At 40.8% G+C, this 18,453-nt stretch overlaps 1 protein-coding gene across 1 annotated transcript in view; it reads left to right on the top strand.

Moving 5' to 3' along the window:
- Positions 1-18,453, top strand: part of KCNK10 (potassium two pore domain channel subfamily K member 10) — a 98,179-nt gene that overhangs the window by 42,581 nt on the left and 37,145 nt on the right. Inside the window, exon 3 of the mRNA XM_042440380.1 lies at positions 15,066-15,183. Within this exon, the coding sequence (XP_042296314.1) occupies positions 15,066-15,183 (118 nt within the window). The remainder of the gene's footprint in view (positions 1-15,065; positions 15,184-18,453) is intronic.

Here is an 18,453-nt window from a genome sequence, read left to right as displayed (position 1 = left end):
GTTTAGGGAAGGCTGCATCCTTTCCATGTATGAGAAAGCTTCCCTCCTTCTTTTTGGCTGTTATTTTTTTATCATGCCATCTGAGCTGCATACAGAGGCATTTAGGCTTCTGCCAACTACAGAGCATTTTGCCCTGTCCTTTAACCTCAGCGAGCTAATGAATGATCACCGAGTTAATGAAGAAACAGGCTGTGTAGCTGTACAAGTCAGGTATTCTGAGTGAGCGTCAACTCAGAGGAATTTGCTTTTGTCCTTAGGCATTCCTTTTGCTGTTATCAGGAATCATTTCTGAAAAGTAAATTAAATCGCTTTAGCTGCTTATTGTATTGAATGTCTTGCGGCCAAGGAGCGTACAGTAATGGAACAATTTTTTGTCAGCAAAGGAAAGCATTTGTGATTTTTGCTGAGATCCTGGAAACTTGGTAAATGTGACTCACAAATATATGTGTTTGAAGAATAAACTGCTCCCAAAGCTATGGTTATAAGTAAAGCAGACTAAAGATGAGAAGACAGAACTGTGTTCTGTGGTATTGTTGAGAAAGGGTTAATTGCTTTGGTATCACACTTCCAGGAGGATTTTGTGAAAAGTGATGCCTCCTTGCAGCTGGCACAGCAACTTACTGCATTGCACCAACTGCTGACCTTCCTGTAGGAAAAAGATATGTTTAGAATAATGGCAAGAGTGTAGTAGAACATCTGCCTTGGACTAGGCTCAGAGGGATGTATTCCAGGCTACACCTGGGCAGTAGCAGTTTGTATTGATCTAAAGCTTACTTAGCAGCATTCTGTTGGTTATTTGGCCCATGATCCCTGGAAGCACAATATAATATGCATTTTATCTATAAAGAAATTCCCATGGAACTAATCTGACATGTGGCAAGAAGGAGTTTAGTACAGGATGTTTTGTCATAATACAATCAACTTACCAAGTAAAACATTTGCCATGACTGATTTACCCACTCATCTGTGTTGCGAAATGTTGGTCAGGTCATTTCTCCAGCCAGGTTCTAATGTGTGACAAAAGCTCAAATGATAACGTTTCCTTCTGCTTCTTAACCATAATCTAGGTTGACTGTCTGTTTTAACAGTCCATAGTAGATCAGATGAAACTAGGAGACTCTCCTGCACTCTAGTTATGCAGTCTGATATCTGATATCTAGAGTTAGACAGAGGTATAGCTACCTGGGAGGTGGGAATGAGGGCATTGCACTTGCCACCCATAAAAATTCTGTCCCCCCCATGACCTTTTTTCTTCAGTTCCTAAATTTCTAGCATTGCAGTCAGTGAGAGACAGTAAAAATAGTTCACACTTAGAACTCATATTTGCTGTGTTTGCATTTCTTTGGTAACTTTTCCTGCCTATTTTCTTTGGATGCCTAAACACTATTTCTACACGCTCAAATGAGGTTTTGTTATTGCAATGCTATAAATTTGGGGACTGAAAGAAAAATTCTTGGTAGGGGGAGGAAAATAAGTCTCATGGGGATTAATGCCCTCATTTTGCTCAGCAGTCATATACAGTAATCATCTGTATATGTTTATAGCTTCACTTGTAGGAGAAGATGGAAGATGAATAACAACTCTATGAAATCATTTGTGGTAAATTCTAGACATTTCAGAAGTTGAAATAGCTGTGAACCATGCTTGTCCCTCCAGATGTTACTGAACTACAATGGACAGTAGTCCTAGCAGACATAAGTAACGGTGAAGAATGCTGGAAATTGTAGTTCAACAACATTGGAGACCACCCCGTTGGAGCAAGAATTCCAGACTTAGGATTATAGATGAACTGGAACTGTGTCCCGCTCTGGGCACCACAATTCAAAAAGGATGTTGACAAGTTGGAGCATGTCTGGAAACCATGGCTTATAAGGCGAGATGTAGGGAGCTGGGTATGTTTAGCCTAGAGAAGAGAAGGTTAAGAAGTGATGTGATAGCCGTTTAAGTATTTGAAGAGATGTCATATTGAGGATGGAGCAAGCTTGTTTTCTGCTAGAACACGGAATAATAGTTGCAAGTTCCAGGAAAAGAGATTCAACTTAAACATTAGGAGGAACCTCTTGACAGTAAGAGCTGTTTGATAGTGGAACACATTCCCCCGGAGTGTAGTAGAGTCTCCCTCCTTGAAAGTCTATAACAAGCTAGATGGTCACTTGTTGGGGGTGCTTTGATTGTGAGCTCCTGCATGGCAGGGGGTTGGACTGGATGGCTCTTTTGGTCTCTTCCAACTCTATGATTCTATGATTCATATTTATTTAATTAGCTAATCAAGAGGTTCACTGACTGCTGAGCTGTTTCTGGGCAGAAATCAAAATAGTGGTTATGACCTTTAAAGCCCCATATGGCTTGGATCCAGACTATCTGAAAGACTGTGAGCCTTCCCAAGCTTTAACATCCACAAGAGAAAGCTTTCTCTTGGTACCATCACCATCACATTTGGTGAGGACACAGGAGAGATCCTCTCACTGTGGCTCCTAAGGTATGGAACTCTCTTTTCCCACGAAGTCTTAATGACCTCTGCCATGCTGCCTTTACACTAGCAGGTAAAGATCTTTTTATTTATGGAGGCATTTGATTTTTAATAAGCTGTGGCAGATGAAGCTTTCAATGGGGAGTGTTTTGTTTCTGTTTTATTGTGTTTTAAATGCATTTTAACATGTTTAAACTTGTCTTTTAAAAAACAGAACTCAGGTTTAATTGTGGTTTAAGTCTTGTATTAATAGTTTTTTTTACACAGCATATAAATTCAATAAATAAATAGTATATACTTTGTTTTTAAAATGGTTGTAAATTGCCTTGAATCCTGCGCTGGGAGAAAGCTGTGATATTCATAAAATAAAATAAGGATTGTAGATTCCAGTGCAAGTTATTTGGGCAATAAATGGTTTTTAAAGGAGGAAGGTGGAAGAATGCTTTGTTCTGAGCAAACTTCTTGTAAATTCTTTGGCTTTAATTACTTCTTGTGCTCTAACCTGCTGTTCAGATTGAACTGTCATATGCTACTGTGTTCTGCCCTGGGCATTTGTGCTTTGGTGGGAATTGCTTGTTCCTTGTGTCACATTTCTTCCGAAGTTATCAGACCTGAGGTTTTTCATTGCACTGAAAGTGTTGCATGGACACATGGTTGATTTCCTTCACGAAAATCAATCTGTGAAATGAAGGCAGTGTAAAAATTTGTAATGCAGTGGACAATAACTGGTTTCAGAGAAGTATGTATGAACACCCAATTCCTTACAAATTGGGAAACATAGAAGGGGAGTACATTTTAAGGTTACACCTAACCTGACGCTTCTCCAAAAGAATTTCAGAAGAGACTGAGTGGAACATGGTACAATCTTTGTGAATTTCACAGGTGCTGGTGCAAAAATGTGAATGGCTTGCATTACACAGAGCCACGTTTCCTCTTTGTAACTAAGTCCTTAATTAGTTTGCAAATGTACCAGTTTCACAATCAGGATTATTTAGGTTTGAAACATCCTGGTGGGCTATCAAGTCAAATCTAAATAGACAAACATAAGACAAAGCATCTCAAACACTTCACTAGAAACTGGTAACACAGAAAACACTTCATTTAGCAACTAGAACACATGGAACATTTTAGGAAGAGTTTCCAAATATCACAGTTGGCTGTGGGGTTACATGAGTGTAGCATGGAAGCCTCTTTGTGATAACATTGACAGCAGAGACAGCAAATTTAACATACACTTGAGATTAATTATAAAGGATATAATTGTCAAAGCTGGAAGTATAAAACTAGCAAGTAAAATACTTAATTGGGCCACTAGTGTAGCTAATTAAATGCTATGATTCTTGTCAACTTTCTATTTAAGTCTGGCTATGTTTCAGAAGTTATACTAAATCATGCTAAATCATCGAAATTCTGCTTTTCTTTCTCCAATTACTAGAATGCTTAAAGTTAGGCTAATGTTATGACTAACTTTCGCTTGGCATGTAAAGGGTCATACTTGGTACCTGGATTTTTTTTTGAACCGAAGCAAAGTTCAGCTTAAAAGTTTCCAGAACCTACGTAAAATGATTTACAAAGTAAAAGTAAAAGTCAGTACAGAAAAGTATTATATCAGGTAATAGTTTTTAAATCTAAACTATAAACTGTTCTATATTCTAGATTGTAAAGTCAATGAAAGGTTAATTGTATTTGGGAAGAGTTAATGAGGTCTGATTCCAAGACAGTTCAGAATTCAAAGAGAATTCTAATTCCCAACCTTAAGAAAAGTGCTAACCTTCTTGAATTTGTTGCCCAACCCTGTAGGTTGAGTGGTCCAGCAATAATTAAAAAATAGCAGGTGAATGGCAAATGGATGCATAGAGCAGGCAAGACATGTCTGCTTAGCTGTGCAGACTTTTATACCTTTATATTGATCAGAGCGGCTAAAATGATGATTTGGCCAACCCTATACCAATGAAAGATGAATTATCTTCTGGATCATGGTCCCTTGACATTTGAACCTCAAGTATTTTAGGAACATTTTCTGGCATAGTCACTTGAGCTTGTGTGAAATTTCCATTTTTTTCTGGAAGAGCTTCTTAATAATAATAATAATAATAATAATAATAATAGAATGCAGTTACACCTCCTTTTCAGACTTTCTTTGGCAACACAGGGAGGTTAGAAGTGGAGGGGTCGAGTGTGGAGCACACAACCCTGGGTCTTTCTACACACTTACAATAATAGTGTTTTGGATGGGGGTGATAATCTAACAAAACAATAAAATGGCAACACAAAAAGTAGTTACATCTGAAATAAAATTATGTTAATTAAGAGAATATAAAATGATATAAAAGAATACTTGAAAGACATTAGTACGTCTCCCAGACAATTGTCCCTGGGAGAGTTTGTTTAAGCAAATGGCAGCAACTAAAAAAAGCCTTCTCCCAGTTGCAATTTTATCTCAGTTAAGATTGTTGAAGCACCCAGAGGTGAGCCCCCCAAAATTTCTTAAGGTGCTAGGAAGTTGTGTAGGTGTTAATCTCCATTGCATTAATCCAATATGATCTCCATTATTTATTTATTTACCTGAGTATTCAAGTTGTGTATTAGCAATGAGCTCTCAGTATGATCAAATGTTCCTGTAAATGTCATTTTGTATTAAACAAAGGAATATGTGGGCAAAATTGTGCAGAACTGTAATAGGTCACCACCTGTTTTCTTGTTTTCTGAACTACAGCAGTGATGAGGGCAATTAATTGGCCACCAGGGACTATCTCTTTCTCTGTGGAATATGCAACCTGACAACCGTTGTTCCAAGCTTTCTGTAGGCCTGTGTTCCTATTTACACTTCATTCACTCTTTTAAAAGATGTTCTTATAGACTGCAGAGAGAGGCTAATTTATTTTTAATGAAGATAGCGATTCCAAAGAACAAGAGTAGAACATTCAAATGATGTTTTTTCCAAGGCAGAGGAAGTGATGATGTATCAAATAATTTTGAAAGACAGAATGACTATGAAGCTCTTTAACATTCAGAATAGATGAGCGGGTTGTCCATTATCTTTGGCATTGTTTGCTGCATGAAGAAAACTTGTCTTCTTTATATTTTGGATCACCTCTGGAAATTTCTGGAATGTGACAATAAAAGTCAGCCACACTCAGCGAATGAAATAGATTGTGCATATTTCAAAGCTACTTACTTCTCGTGCTTTGTTTTTGGTTGCTATAAAAATTGATTTTGTGAGGGATTTTAAGGTCCATACAGAGGATTTTGATTAAAACTCAGATCAGATTAGTGTTTATGCAGTAAGATGGGAATTGAGGTGAATGAGACCTGTGCTGAATGAAGAAGCCTATCTCAGGCAAGAGCCATAACTTAGTGAAAGAGCACAGACTTTACATGTGAAAGGTCCCAGGTTCAATATCTGCATATCCTCCAACTGTCTCAGTATGGCAGTGAGTCAGGGACAGTCCTAGTTAATCCTCTGACATCCCACTTTTTTCAGCTGGTTTTAAAGTGTCCCAGTTTCTTTCTCCCCAACCCCACCAGTTTACCTCAATTGCTGCAATCTGAGGTCGAAATGCAAAAGTAGTTTTCATTCAAATAATTCAGCAAAAAGGGGGAGGAGGGGTGGAATCTTACAGTCAAGTTGACTTCGATTTATGGTGACCTTATGAATGAGAGACATCCAAATAACACTATCTTCAACAGCCCTGCTCGGATCTAGCAGATTCATGGATCTGTCATCTGTAATGAAGTCTTCCATTTTTCCTGATGCTTTCTATCTTGCCAAAGCTGTATTGTCTCATCGTGTGTCCAATGTATGACAGTCTCAGTTTAATCATCTTGGCTTCTAGGGAGAGTTTGGACTTGATTTGTTGTAGGACCATTTATTTGTTTTTTGACAGTCCGCAGTATCCATATGCTATGGAAAATGCAAAGTGTTTCGGCCACTCCTAGCTTTTGTGGTCTTTCTCATTAGTAACTTTTGCCATCACATTCAGATGTTACTTGGACCAGTGTGTCCCAATTTCAATCTGTAAAAAGTTGGAGTATACATATCTGGCAAACTGAGGGACAGCAAGAATGGTTCTTATCTGAAACCCCGGAAAGGCACTGCTGAGCCACCGCAGTGTAGACAATTACTGTGCCAGATGGTCTGATTCCATATAATGGGTCCTCTTCTTTTTATTGTCTTGAATTGAGTTTTTAGGTGACGTGCTGTTTTATTGTGTGTAGATTGGATGTTATTGTTATTTGTGGCTATTTTACGGTTGTAATCCCACCTCAATCCATATTATTATTATTATTATTATTATTATTATTATTATTAATCTCCCACTCCTGTGTTTCTCATTCATCTATCTCTAATCTGTTAAGCCAAAGAAAATAGAATACCTTTTCAGGTGTTGTTGTTTCCTTTTTTTAAAAAAAGATCTACTTATCAGGATTATGCAGTACCTATCATACTCTACAAAACATTTCAGTCGGTGACTAACTTTGTGTGCTTTGTTGGTGTTATGACTTAGTCTTGATGGATTAGACATCAGCGATCCATTAGCTATAACAAATCTATGCACTCACTCCAGTCTTGCTTAGACTGTATTTATAGCCCATCAGACATTTTTGTGGGCCTGATTCAGCCCTAATATTTTTCCAGCACAGAAATGCAGACTACTTAGGGTGCATCTACACTGTAGAAACAAAGCAGTTTGACACAACCTTAAGTGTTGCAGCATTTAAAGTTGGAAGACAAAACCTTTTTGTTTAGGCATGCCTTTGTTTATTAACTGGCTGTGAACCAAGTTATATCCAGCTAACAAGGGGCTAATTTACCATTTAAGATGGCAGCCTGTTATGTAAAATCAGGAGAGGTATCCTTTGCCAATCAATCTTCGGTTAATATAGAGGTGCTAAAACATCTGGAACAGGGGGGGGGGGGAGTGGGGTCATGGTATAAAAGTTTACTGTGAAATCGAAGGCTTTCATGGCCAGCATCCAGTTTTTTGTCGTTTTTTGGGGATATGTGGCCATGTTCTAGAAGAGTTTATTCCTGACATTTCACCAGCATCTGTGAAGATGCCAGCCACAGGTGCTGGTGAAACATCAGGAACAAACTCTTCCAGAACACAGCCACATAGGCTGAAGAACCCTAAAAAACTACAGAAGTTTTACTGTTTTTTTAAAATCTGTTAGGCTGTTCTTTCAGTTTTTCTGGGTGTGATGCTGAACATCAGCAAGAGGAAGGCTGATAGAAAGGGTCTGACCTGCTTTCTTAGCCATGGGAAAACCTGAGAACCGATCTACTTTTCTGTAAGCTGAGCTTTGAAACAAAAATTGAACTGAGCTGGTATGGGTAGGTGTGGGTGAGGGAGAGCGCATTAAACAAAGATATATAGGTTTAGTTTGCCCATAGTTTACATCAAGGTTAGGAATTATATGGCCCTTGTGATGTTGTTGAATTGCAACTCTCATCAGACCTAACAGCATAGCCATATTGAGTAGCCAGACTAAAAACTGGAGAAGGATCCTCAGTCCAAGAGGGAATTTCAGCAGGTGTCACTTGTCACACAACTAGGTAAAAAAACCAACACCTTGCTGAAATTCTCTTTTTACACTCTTAAGCCCTCTCCAGTTTCCACTCTGGCAACTCTACTATTTGCTCTAGGTTTGCTTTATTTGCTTTGTTTTATTTGCCCAATACATTAGTCCTAGAGTATAAGAAACAAACAAATAGGAAAAACAGGGCAAATCAATATGGAACTCTCCCTTGAAGCCAAAGTGATCAGATTGAGGCTATTATACTTTGGGATATCATGAGATGACATGACTCATTAGAAAAGTCAATAATGCTTGATAAAGTGTGAGGCAGTAGGAAAACAGGAAGACCTCATTACAGATGGATATATGCAACCAAGAAAGCCACAAAACTGAGTTTGCAGGGCAGGGCTGTTGGTGACAGGATGTCTTGGAGGTTTACATGCCCATCCTCACACTGCTGTAGGACCCACTACTGGCACATGCTCCTTACCTTGCCGCGCCATTGCTCCCTCTGTCACAATGTCTGATATGGAAATGGGACGCCTGGCTACATTTACCTGGCTACATTTACCTGGCTAGGCCCCCATTTCCACATCAGACATAGTTATGGGGAGTTTCTCAGTAGGAGTGACAGAGCAAGATAGAGAGTGTGAGGGGCCATTTAAACAATCAGGGTTTGCTGTGGAGCTTCCAGGAAACTCCCTGGCAAATCAGGGATCAAACTGACCTGGGCTAAAGACTATTTACCCCAGGGCCAGACCAGATCTCTGTCCAGTCTGGCAGGATTAGGCCCAATCCTGGCCCAGGGTCTTGTCCTTCATCATCTCAACAGGACAACATGAGGCTGGAGGGGAACATGGGCCTTTTAGCCTGTGCAGACAACTCCAAAGTCTCCTAACCATTCAAACTCTTAAACCCATCTAATTCCTAACTTGGACAGATCCAACTCTCACTCCCTGACCAGCTAGCCTACACCAGCCTTTTCAAAATCCCCTCAGACATTCCACCCATCACCACTCACTCTCAAAATTCTGTTCTCTCATCCCTCCCGGGCCCAGGCAAACCCTTATCATATAGCATCTACACATTGTACACGTAACTATACTTTACCTTAACAATAAAGATTTTATTTATTTATTTATGGCATTTATATCCTGCCCTTCAGCCCTAAAGGCTATGAGAGCGGCTTACAATTATTATTTTTAATTAGACGGTTCCCTGCCCTCAGGCTTACAATCTAAAAGACACGACAAAAAAGGAGAAGGGAATGGTGGTGGGAAAGGGGGTGAGGTCCAGTGGTTATTCTCTCCCTCTGGTGCTTATCTCTGTTACTAAGTTGAGGGAGCTTGCATTCTCAAAGGTTACTCTATGGTCCGTCTCATGACCCCCCTAGAAACATTTAAAAAGAAGCTTAAAACCTTTCTTTTTTGCCAAGCCTTCCCCCCTAAGGAATGAAGTTGAGCGCTCTTGATGCCATCGATTCTCTGCCTTACCCTATCAATGATTGTATTTGTATAATTGTATTACTTGTTTTTATCTATTTTTATGAGATGTTTTTAATAGTTTATAGTCTGTAAACCATTTTGATCTAGGGAAAAATGGTATACAAATAAATTTATTATTATTATTATTATTATTAGGCCAGCATGACTGCATGGAGTGCTGTAATCTCCTACTGAAATGGCACCTATTTATCTACTTGCACTTTTTACATGCTTTCCAACTGCTAGGCTGACAGAAGCTGGGACTAGTAATGGGAGTTCACTCGTCACATGGAACTTGGGACTCGAATTTCTGGTCGGCCGACCTTGCAGTCATCAGAGTCAGCATCTTAACCGCTATGCCACCTTACTTTAATAACTGCAACAGTTTCTAAAAAAATAAAAATAAAAATCCAGAACATCACAATGGCAGTTAGCAATAACACAGAACACTCCCAGTATGGAATGCTGGGAGGTGAAGTCCAACAGCATCAAGAGAGCTTCACAATTCTCTCTGCTAGTTTAAATTCTTGCTCATTGCTGCCTCCAGCCATCAGTATTACCACTATAAACTCTATGTAGATTTCTAATTCTGAGGCAAATTTCTTTCTACATTCTCCCAAGGGAGGGAGAGTATTGTGAATATAAAATATAAGGCAGTTGCACCTTAGCTTATTTAAATTTATACAGACAAAAACATGTCAAAGATCATGGTGCTACTCCTGTCATGAGAAAAATGCTCAAAGCAAGCTGTCTCGGTGGCACACTTCTCTATTGCAGCACATTCCCAAAGGTGTATTGTGCACTTTTGGCTGCACAAACTTGTTACACTGTGTGACCACAAATGTGGTTCTAGCATTACAGGCCATGCTACATGCTGTGATGTTTCCAGAAGAGGACGAAGACAACATTTCCCCTGGCATAAGAAAACACCAGCTTAGCTGACAGCATGTCATGGCCTGTCTGGTTTGTCTAGCTGTCGATTAAGCTGATTTTCACTCTGCTGGGTAAATAAATGTTCCCTAGATTCATTTGGAAACATAGGAGTAAGACATCTTCCCCGCCTTTTCTTACAAATTAGATAGATACTTCAGGCTCTTTCCTGTCTCCTCTTTTGTCTTGTTTTATGTAGATTATAAGAAAATGAAATGATCCAAGGGTGATTTACATTGGCACGTTACAGACCGCCCGTTTGGGGCGGCCTGTAACCGGCCCTTTCCCCGCCAGATCGGGGCCTCAGCTGCTACAACGGCAGCCTCCAAATCCCCAATCCGCTGCTTTCCAGGCCACGGGGAAGCTGCAAAAGGCCGCTTCCCCATGGCCTGGAAAGGGTGTCCTTGGGGCTTCAAGCCCCAAGGACACCCGGCAGCGGCGGGGAGGAGGAGAAAGGGGCTGCTTGGCCCCTTTCTCCTCTGTGTCGCTGGCACAGCCATGTAAAGGCTGCGCCCAGTGATGCAAAGCTGGAAGGAGCTCCGAAACGGAGCTCCTTCCGGGACCGCAGAAAGGGCGCCCTTCTTCTTCTTCTTCTTTTGTATTTTTGGTAGCCTGCATAGGCTCCATAAGATGTTAGGGTGCAGAAAATGTTCCCCCAGGCCTACCATGGTTGTCAGTTCCTGTTGTGTATGTGTCAATATTAGACATAGATCTCTCCTGCCAGAAATAATCACTTTCTGCTAGCCCAAACCTTCTGTTGTCAAAAACTTCCGTTGAAGGCTGATCTCAGAGATCTGCTGACAGAATGATCTTCTGGCAGAACTGCTCTGCTGGCTAAGAGCTGCTAGCAGAAGAATAAAAAAAATGTGTACAAGGGTGGAGCTGAGTTTTGCCAGATCTGACTCTCCTTTAGCCAAGATGTTGAAACATCATGTCAGTTAAAAATTAAGCCAGGGAAAGGGTGGTCTGAAGTAATTTTTTACATCACTTTGGAGAAATTCAGCTGAGCACAGCTTAAATTGATCTAGTTCTGACTTATCTGGCTCTTGGACATCTTGGCTAGTTAGAGAGGTACTCTCTTAATATTTTGAACCTTTTTGTACATAGAGTGGCCAAAAAAAGAAAAAAGAATGAAATGAAAAGAAAAGGAACCATTCTGTTTTCCCATCTTCTGTTCTAACTGTAGCCTTTTATCCTAAGTACAATTTTCTCACCAAGACTATCAAATGTAGTTGCACTCCCATATCTTTAAGAGCAATCCATAGCTTTTTTTGTGGTCTATGCAGTCAAAGGCTTTGCTATAGTCTGTAAAGTAAATGCTTATTTTCTTCTGGAAATCCTTGATGCACTCTGTTAGCCATCATATGTTTGCTATGTTGTCCCTAGTGCCTCTTCCTTTCCTGAACCCTGCTTGCACTTCTGGTAATTCCTTCTCCATATATGATTGGAGTCTATGCTGCAGAATTTTGAGACTAACTTTTCTTGCATGGGAAGTTGATGCCATGGTCCTATAGTTGCTGCACTCTTTTGTGACTTCTTTTTTTTGGATGGGGATGCATATTGATTGATTCCACGCTGTTGGCCACCGTTTTGTTTCCCATATTTGCTTGGAATATTTACTAGGGTTGATTCTGTCTGTGTAGTTTGAAGCAATTCAATTGGAATATCATCTGTTCTTGGTGATTTATTACTACCTTAGAGGCCTTTAAGAAGGCACTCAAAAGGGATCTGTTCTGGCGAGCTCATCCACTGAATTCTATATAAAAAGGTTATGACAACTGCTCTTCCTTGACTCTGATTGTTGGCTAATGGACGAATTGTAATTTTTAGAGAACTAATAGGAATTCTTGGTAAATTCAATGTTAGTATTTTATTATTGTATTGATTGTAAATTGTACTAAGTGTCTTTTAAGGTTGTAATCCCGCCTCGATCCGTGGGAGAGGCGGGAGGTATAAATAAACTATATTATTATTATTATTATTATTATTATTATTATTATATTCCCAATTTTTCTTATTGCCGCTTCCACCTCACTTTCTAGAATTTGGGATTCATATTCATATGGTCTTCCATGTGCCATTAATTTTTTATTTCTTTAATATAGCTCTTCTGTGTATTGCTTCCAGAATATTTTTATTCCCTCTTGATTTTGTAATATGCTCCTCTTCTGATTATAAAGCATACCCACCCTTAGTCTGAACTTCTCTTTGAGGTTCCAGATCTTGTGGAAGAAGTTTCATTCTTCCTTTTTTGTTGTTGTTGTCTTCTATTTCTCTAACTGATCATTAAATTATTTCTCTTTATTCTTGCACACTAGTCATTGAATGGTTACTTTCATGATTCTGTTTTTGTCCCTATCTCCCCTTTCCTTTAGCCTTTAACCTGACTTAAGAAAACTTGCAGGTTATTCCAGAGCTTCCATGAAACTCTGGTGTGACTTTGCTATTTTTGAAGTATGGGCAGCTGGATCACATTGGATTCAGGGTGATCCAGGCTCTGTAGTGGTCAAGGTGGAGGATGGGGTGGCAGAGATCGGGGGGAGGTAAAGTCAACTGTCTTTTGTCAGCTATAGAACTGCAACTGTGTCCTGGAGCTTGCATCCATTGCTCTGGGTCCTAGTCTCTGCAGCAGCAGAAAACAAGCTAGCTCCCTCCTCAATGTGACATCTCTTCAAGTATTTAAACAGGGCTATCATATCACCTATTAACCTTCTCTTCTCCAGACTAAACATCCCCAGCTCCCTAAGGCGTTCCTCATAGAGCATGGTTTCTAGACTCTTCACCATTTTAGTTGCCCTCCTTTGGACACACTCCAGTTTCTCAACATCCTTTTTAAATTGTGGTGCCCAGAACTGGACACAATAGTTCAGGTGGGGCCTGACCGGAGCAGTATAGAGGGGCACTATTACTTCCCTTGATCTAGATACAGTTGAGCCTCACCTTACACGAGGGATCCATTCCGGACCCCCCCCCCCGCGTAAGCCGAATTTTGCCTATGCTTGAGCCCTATTCAAATGAATGGGACTCATGCGTGCGGTGGTGTGGCAGCGCACACGTGCCATGCATCCCATTCATCCAAATAGGATACGCCACTCCTTGCGCCCCGTGTACGCTCAAGCCCGTAACGCGGGCGCACTGTACTATACTTTTACTGATGCAGCCTAAAATCGCATTGACCTTGTTAGCTGCCGCATCGCACTGTTGACTCATGTTCAATTTGTGGTCTACTTGGACTCCCAGATCCCTTTCACATGTAGTCTTGTTCAGCCAGGTGTCCCTCATCCTATAGTTGTGCATTTCATTTTTCTGCCCTAAGTGCCGTACCTTACATTTCTCTGTGTTGAAATTCATTTTGTTAGCTTTGGCCCAGCTTTCTAATCTATTAAGGTCATTTTGAATTTTGATCTTGTCCTCAGGGGTATTAGCCACTTCTCCTAGTTTGGTGTCATCTGCAAATTTGATAAGTATGCCTCCAATTCTGCCATCCAAGTCATTGATAAAGATGTTGAATAGCACTGGGTCCAGGACAGAACCCTGTGGGACCCCACTGGTCACTTCTCTCCAGGATGAAAAGGAGCCATTGTTGAGCACCCTTTGAGTTCAGCTGAATGTCCTGGATGTCATCTGGTCTGTTTGCACCAGAACCAAAGTTTGGGCCATGCATCTTCTGGACTCCCTGAAGAGAGAATGTGGGAAGCCCAGTTTATTTGGCCATGCAGACAAGGCTTCTATTCTGACTCTACTATTTCTTTCCTTGTTTCTCTATAATTCCAAGTGAACCTAACCAATTGAATGAGTCTATTTTATTATAAGCCAGCCTGAGATCTTCAGATACAGGGTGAGATATAAATATTTTATAAATAAATAAAAATACATAAAACCTTGTCTGGCTCTTTAACTGTTGTACACACTAACCTATTCAACCAACTAACAATCACTCATCCTTTCCATGCTCTACATGCCTCCTCTGAAAGATCCTTACCTTTTAATTTATCTTACACATTGCATACATAACCATATGTTAATTTAAATTATCTAATAAACACAGCAACCTTTTTATATAAAATTCACATCATATGCAACTCTAAGAATCCTAAAAAGAAATCTATTGTGTAATCTTGAGCCTATCACCCTTCCCCAAACTAACCACTTTCAGAGGGTTTCATTTTAAAATTAATGTAGGATGGAAGAGAGCCATGTGTGCTACCATGAGCTTGTTGGAAGGATGGGGTAAAATGAAATGAAATAAACAGATAAATAAATAAATACAGACAATACTTCCTTGCAAATGAGATGTAAACATTATTGTATTTGCATTTTCTTTCAGATCAATATTCTGTTTAATTCCTATCCCTTGTTTAGACAGCATGTTAAGGGAGTTCAGTGGCAGAAGAATGCCAGCTTTGTAGTTAGAATTTCTGGAGTTCATATCTCCTGTTTCAGGGATCAGATTGCAGGTGATAGGAAAGATCTTTCTCTGTCTGAAACCCTGGAGAGATACTGTTAGTTGGACTGAATAAAACTGGGCTTGAGGATCAACAGGTCTTGCCTGATAAAAGGATTTTCCTGTGCTTCTGTGGAGACCAGTCTCCAGCATGTGCTGCCTTTGAGAACAAGTTTTATTTGCTCCCTAGCTAATTCTACTGTCGCTTTTCTTGTAGCGGGTCATCAATGCTACCAGTGCTGGAGTCAATCCTGTAGGAGACTCTTCCAACAGCAGCAGCCACTGGGATCTCGGAAGTGCCTTTTTCTTTGCTGGAACTGTCATCACAACTATAGGTAAATATCGAAACAAACTTTGGATTCAGAAGTTGGGGGAAAATGGTTTTAAAGCACAAGTGTCACGAGAAATGGAATTCAGAGACATAGCTGTGTTAATATGGATCAGTATGCAAAGGGATCTTGTAGCACTGTTGAGCCTAACTGAGAGAAAGTAGTGAGTTACATTAGCTTTCGTAGACTTATGCCTACTTCATCAAATGCATGAAATAGAGTAATGGCCCAAGCTTGCAGAAGTTGTTTTTTGGGGGTCTGCAACTCTCTAAATTCTCCATATCAGGTGTGAGCTTCTGGGATTTGTAGTCCAAGCTCTGAAGTGTTTAGTTAGGCAACACCCCCAGCCTATTTTGCTTGGGTAAGTGAAATTCTGCAAACACATTTGGAATAAAGAGGAGAATACGCCACAAGTAGCTTCCCTTCCTTCATTCTTCTTTTGGATACACACAGCCCACCCCAGACATCCTGGGCTAGTGCTCCAGGGAGAAGGGTTGCCTTTGGGGGTTAGGATGGGGCATCAGATAGTGAGAAGGTGAGGGCTCAGCATGTAAAGATGAGCCTCTCTTCTTTGTTCCCTGTGCTTTTATTTCCAGACTGTAGAATATGCAGGAATATTCCAGTGGAGACTGTGTGTGTTGCAGTTGAGTCAGAAAAATACATTGGCCCTGTTGCAATGATAGCAGTGGTGTCTTTCATTTCAGAAAACTGCCCAGGAAAAGCAGAACAGATGTGCCTGTCTTAGATCTTGAGAAAAGTGTTTTCCCATTATTATTATTATTATTATTATTATTATTATTACTACTACTACTACTACCCAGGGACTCATGGTGGCTAACAGAATTTAAAATATCCAAGTAAAAACACTACAAAACAATAAAAAACAATTAAATATTTCAAAAAGTTAAAAACATTACATGTTCTATTTTAAAATTTAAAAACTCTTTATAAAACTCTTACAGTACCCATGTCACTGTGAGAAAGTCTGGAGGCATAAAAATGTTTTTATCTGCCTCCAAAATGAAAACAGGGATGGAGCCAGCCTGGCCTTTTTAGGTAGGGAGCTCCTGAGCCTTAGAAACCAGGATGAAGTAGTGGGAGTGGGAGAGATCAGGTACCCCAAAGCATTTTTTTAGATCAGGGTTGGCCAACTCTTAGGAATTAGGGGTCCTCCCAGACCCCTGAGGAGACCTTTAAGAGTAATCCCTCCCACAACTCTCTGAAAAAAAAAGCCTCCATTTTTCCGAACACCCTCTAGAGGCATGGAGGGTATTGTTGCCATTTTTAAACCTTCCCTGTGCCATTTTAAACCCAGAAGAGGTACTTTTTTTTTTTTTTAAAACAAAAGGACATAACTCAAAAGCTGGGAGCTAGAAACAGCTCTATGGGGAACACATGCATCCTGCAGGACGCACTCTCCCCACCCCTCTGTTTTCTACACCTTGCCCAAATGTTTCAAGGTTTACATGCTTGAGAGGGGTGTCATTTGAAGGATGAGATGCAGATAATACTTTGTACAAATTTGCTGTGCTTGTATAGCTGTATTACAGCTGTAGGCATAGGTGGCCCATGAGTAGGGGAGAGGGAGCATACTACCCCTGAAATTTGGGGATGAGCATCCCCTGCTTGCTCCACAAACCATCCCTGGCTGTAGGTATGTTTTTATTAGAAAACTAAAAGTAGTTGCAGAGATTGAAAACCAGTGTCAATTGCAATTTATCAGCTCTCAGAAAAATGAGCAAAGTGCAACCCTCTGGAGGCTGAAACTCTTTTCACCTTGCATTCTCTGCTCAGTAATTTATATGTCGGATTGGTATCAGCACATGTACTAAGCATAAGATGGAAAACAGAAAATAAATACATTCTAGCCCAGCCTAATTTGCTGTGTCCAGCAATCGTGTAGGGATTCCCCCCCCCCCCACTGGGCTGTGAGTTGGACTTCAAATGTGGTAAAATACAAGTAAAGATATTTGATTCAAATTCACATTACAGTAATTAGGGATTATAAATGCATGGGAAGCTGAGCATCTGAATCAATGTATAAATGAATGTGGGATTGTAGCCTCCTTCACAATCATATGCCTGAAGGAGATCCTCTTGATTAAAGGAGTAGTAGGAGTAGTATGATAATAATAATAATAATAATTTTTATTTATATCCCGCCCTTCCAAACGATCAGGGCGGCTTACAAAAAATATAAAAACATGATACAATCATAAATACAAGATTAAAAACATACAAGTACAACAACTTACAAAAATAACAAAATAAAATAAAATAAAATAAAATAAAAAGCCCCCATAGCCCAACCTCATGGCCACGAAAGAGGAGGGAGGCCCACAGGATCTTTAATCGGGGAATGCCTGCTGGAATAGGAAGGTTTTGAGGTCCTTCCTAAATTGGGCCAGGGTGGTAGATGAGCGGAGCTCTATGGGCAGCGTGTTCCAAAGGGCTGGGGCAGCTATGGAGAGTGTCCTCCGCGAGGTGGAAGCTAACCTAGCCCCAGGCACCTTCAGTAATTGCTGCCCAGATGTTCTGAGGGTGCGAGGCGGAATGTACGGGGAGAGGCGGTCCTTTAGGTATCCTGGGCCCAAGCCATTTAGGGCTTTATAGGTAATAACCAACGCCTTATATTGAGCTCGGAAGCGAATGGGCAGCCAATGGAGATCTTTTAACATCGGTGTTATATGGCTGGCCCTGGGAGCGCCAGTGACCAGCCGGGCTGCCATGTTCTGCACCATTTGCAGCTTCCGAGTTTGGTATAAGGGTTGCCCCATGTAGAGTACGTTGCAGAAATCCAATCTCGAAGTTACCAGAGCATGTACTACAGTTTCAAGGTCCCTCTGGGCCAGGTATGGGCGCAGCTGGCGAATCAGCCAAAGCTGATAACAGGTGCTCTTGACCGTCGCATTCACCTGAGCAGTCAGGTGAAGCGACGAGTCAAGAAGCACCCCCAGACTGCGCACGGAGTCCTTCACAGGGAGCGTGACCCCGTTCAGGACAGGTGGAACCACCGCCATTCCTGGACCAGGGGAACCTATCACTAGTACCTCCGTTTTCTCTGGATTCAACTTGAGTCGGTTCTCCCTCATCCAGCCCATTACTGACTCCAGACAGGCCACGAGAGGAGAGACGCCATCCCCAGTCACTGCATCAGTCGGAGACATAGAGAAGATGATTTGGGTGTCATCAGCGTACTGATAACCCCGCGCCCCATGTCTCCGGATGATCTCTCCCAGCGGTTTGATGTAGTGGTTTGAGTATTAGACTAGGACA

This window comes from Sceloporus undulatus, chromosome 1 (genome assembly GCF_019175285.1).
Source record: "Sceloporus undulatus isolate JIND9_A2432 ecotype Alabama chromosome 1, SceUnd_v1.1, whole genome shotgun sequence".
Taxonomy (NCBI): Eukaryota; Metazoa; Chordata; class Lepidosauria; order Squamata; family Phrynosomatidae; genus Sceloporus; species Sceloporus undulatus.
The sequence above is the reverse complement of the archived record's forward strand: the minus strand, read 5'-3'. Positions and strand labels throughout refer to the sequence as shown.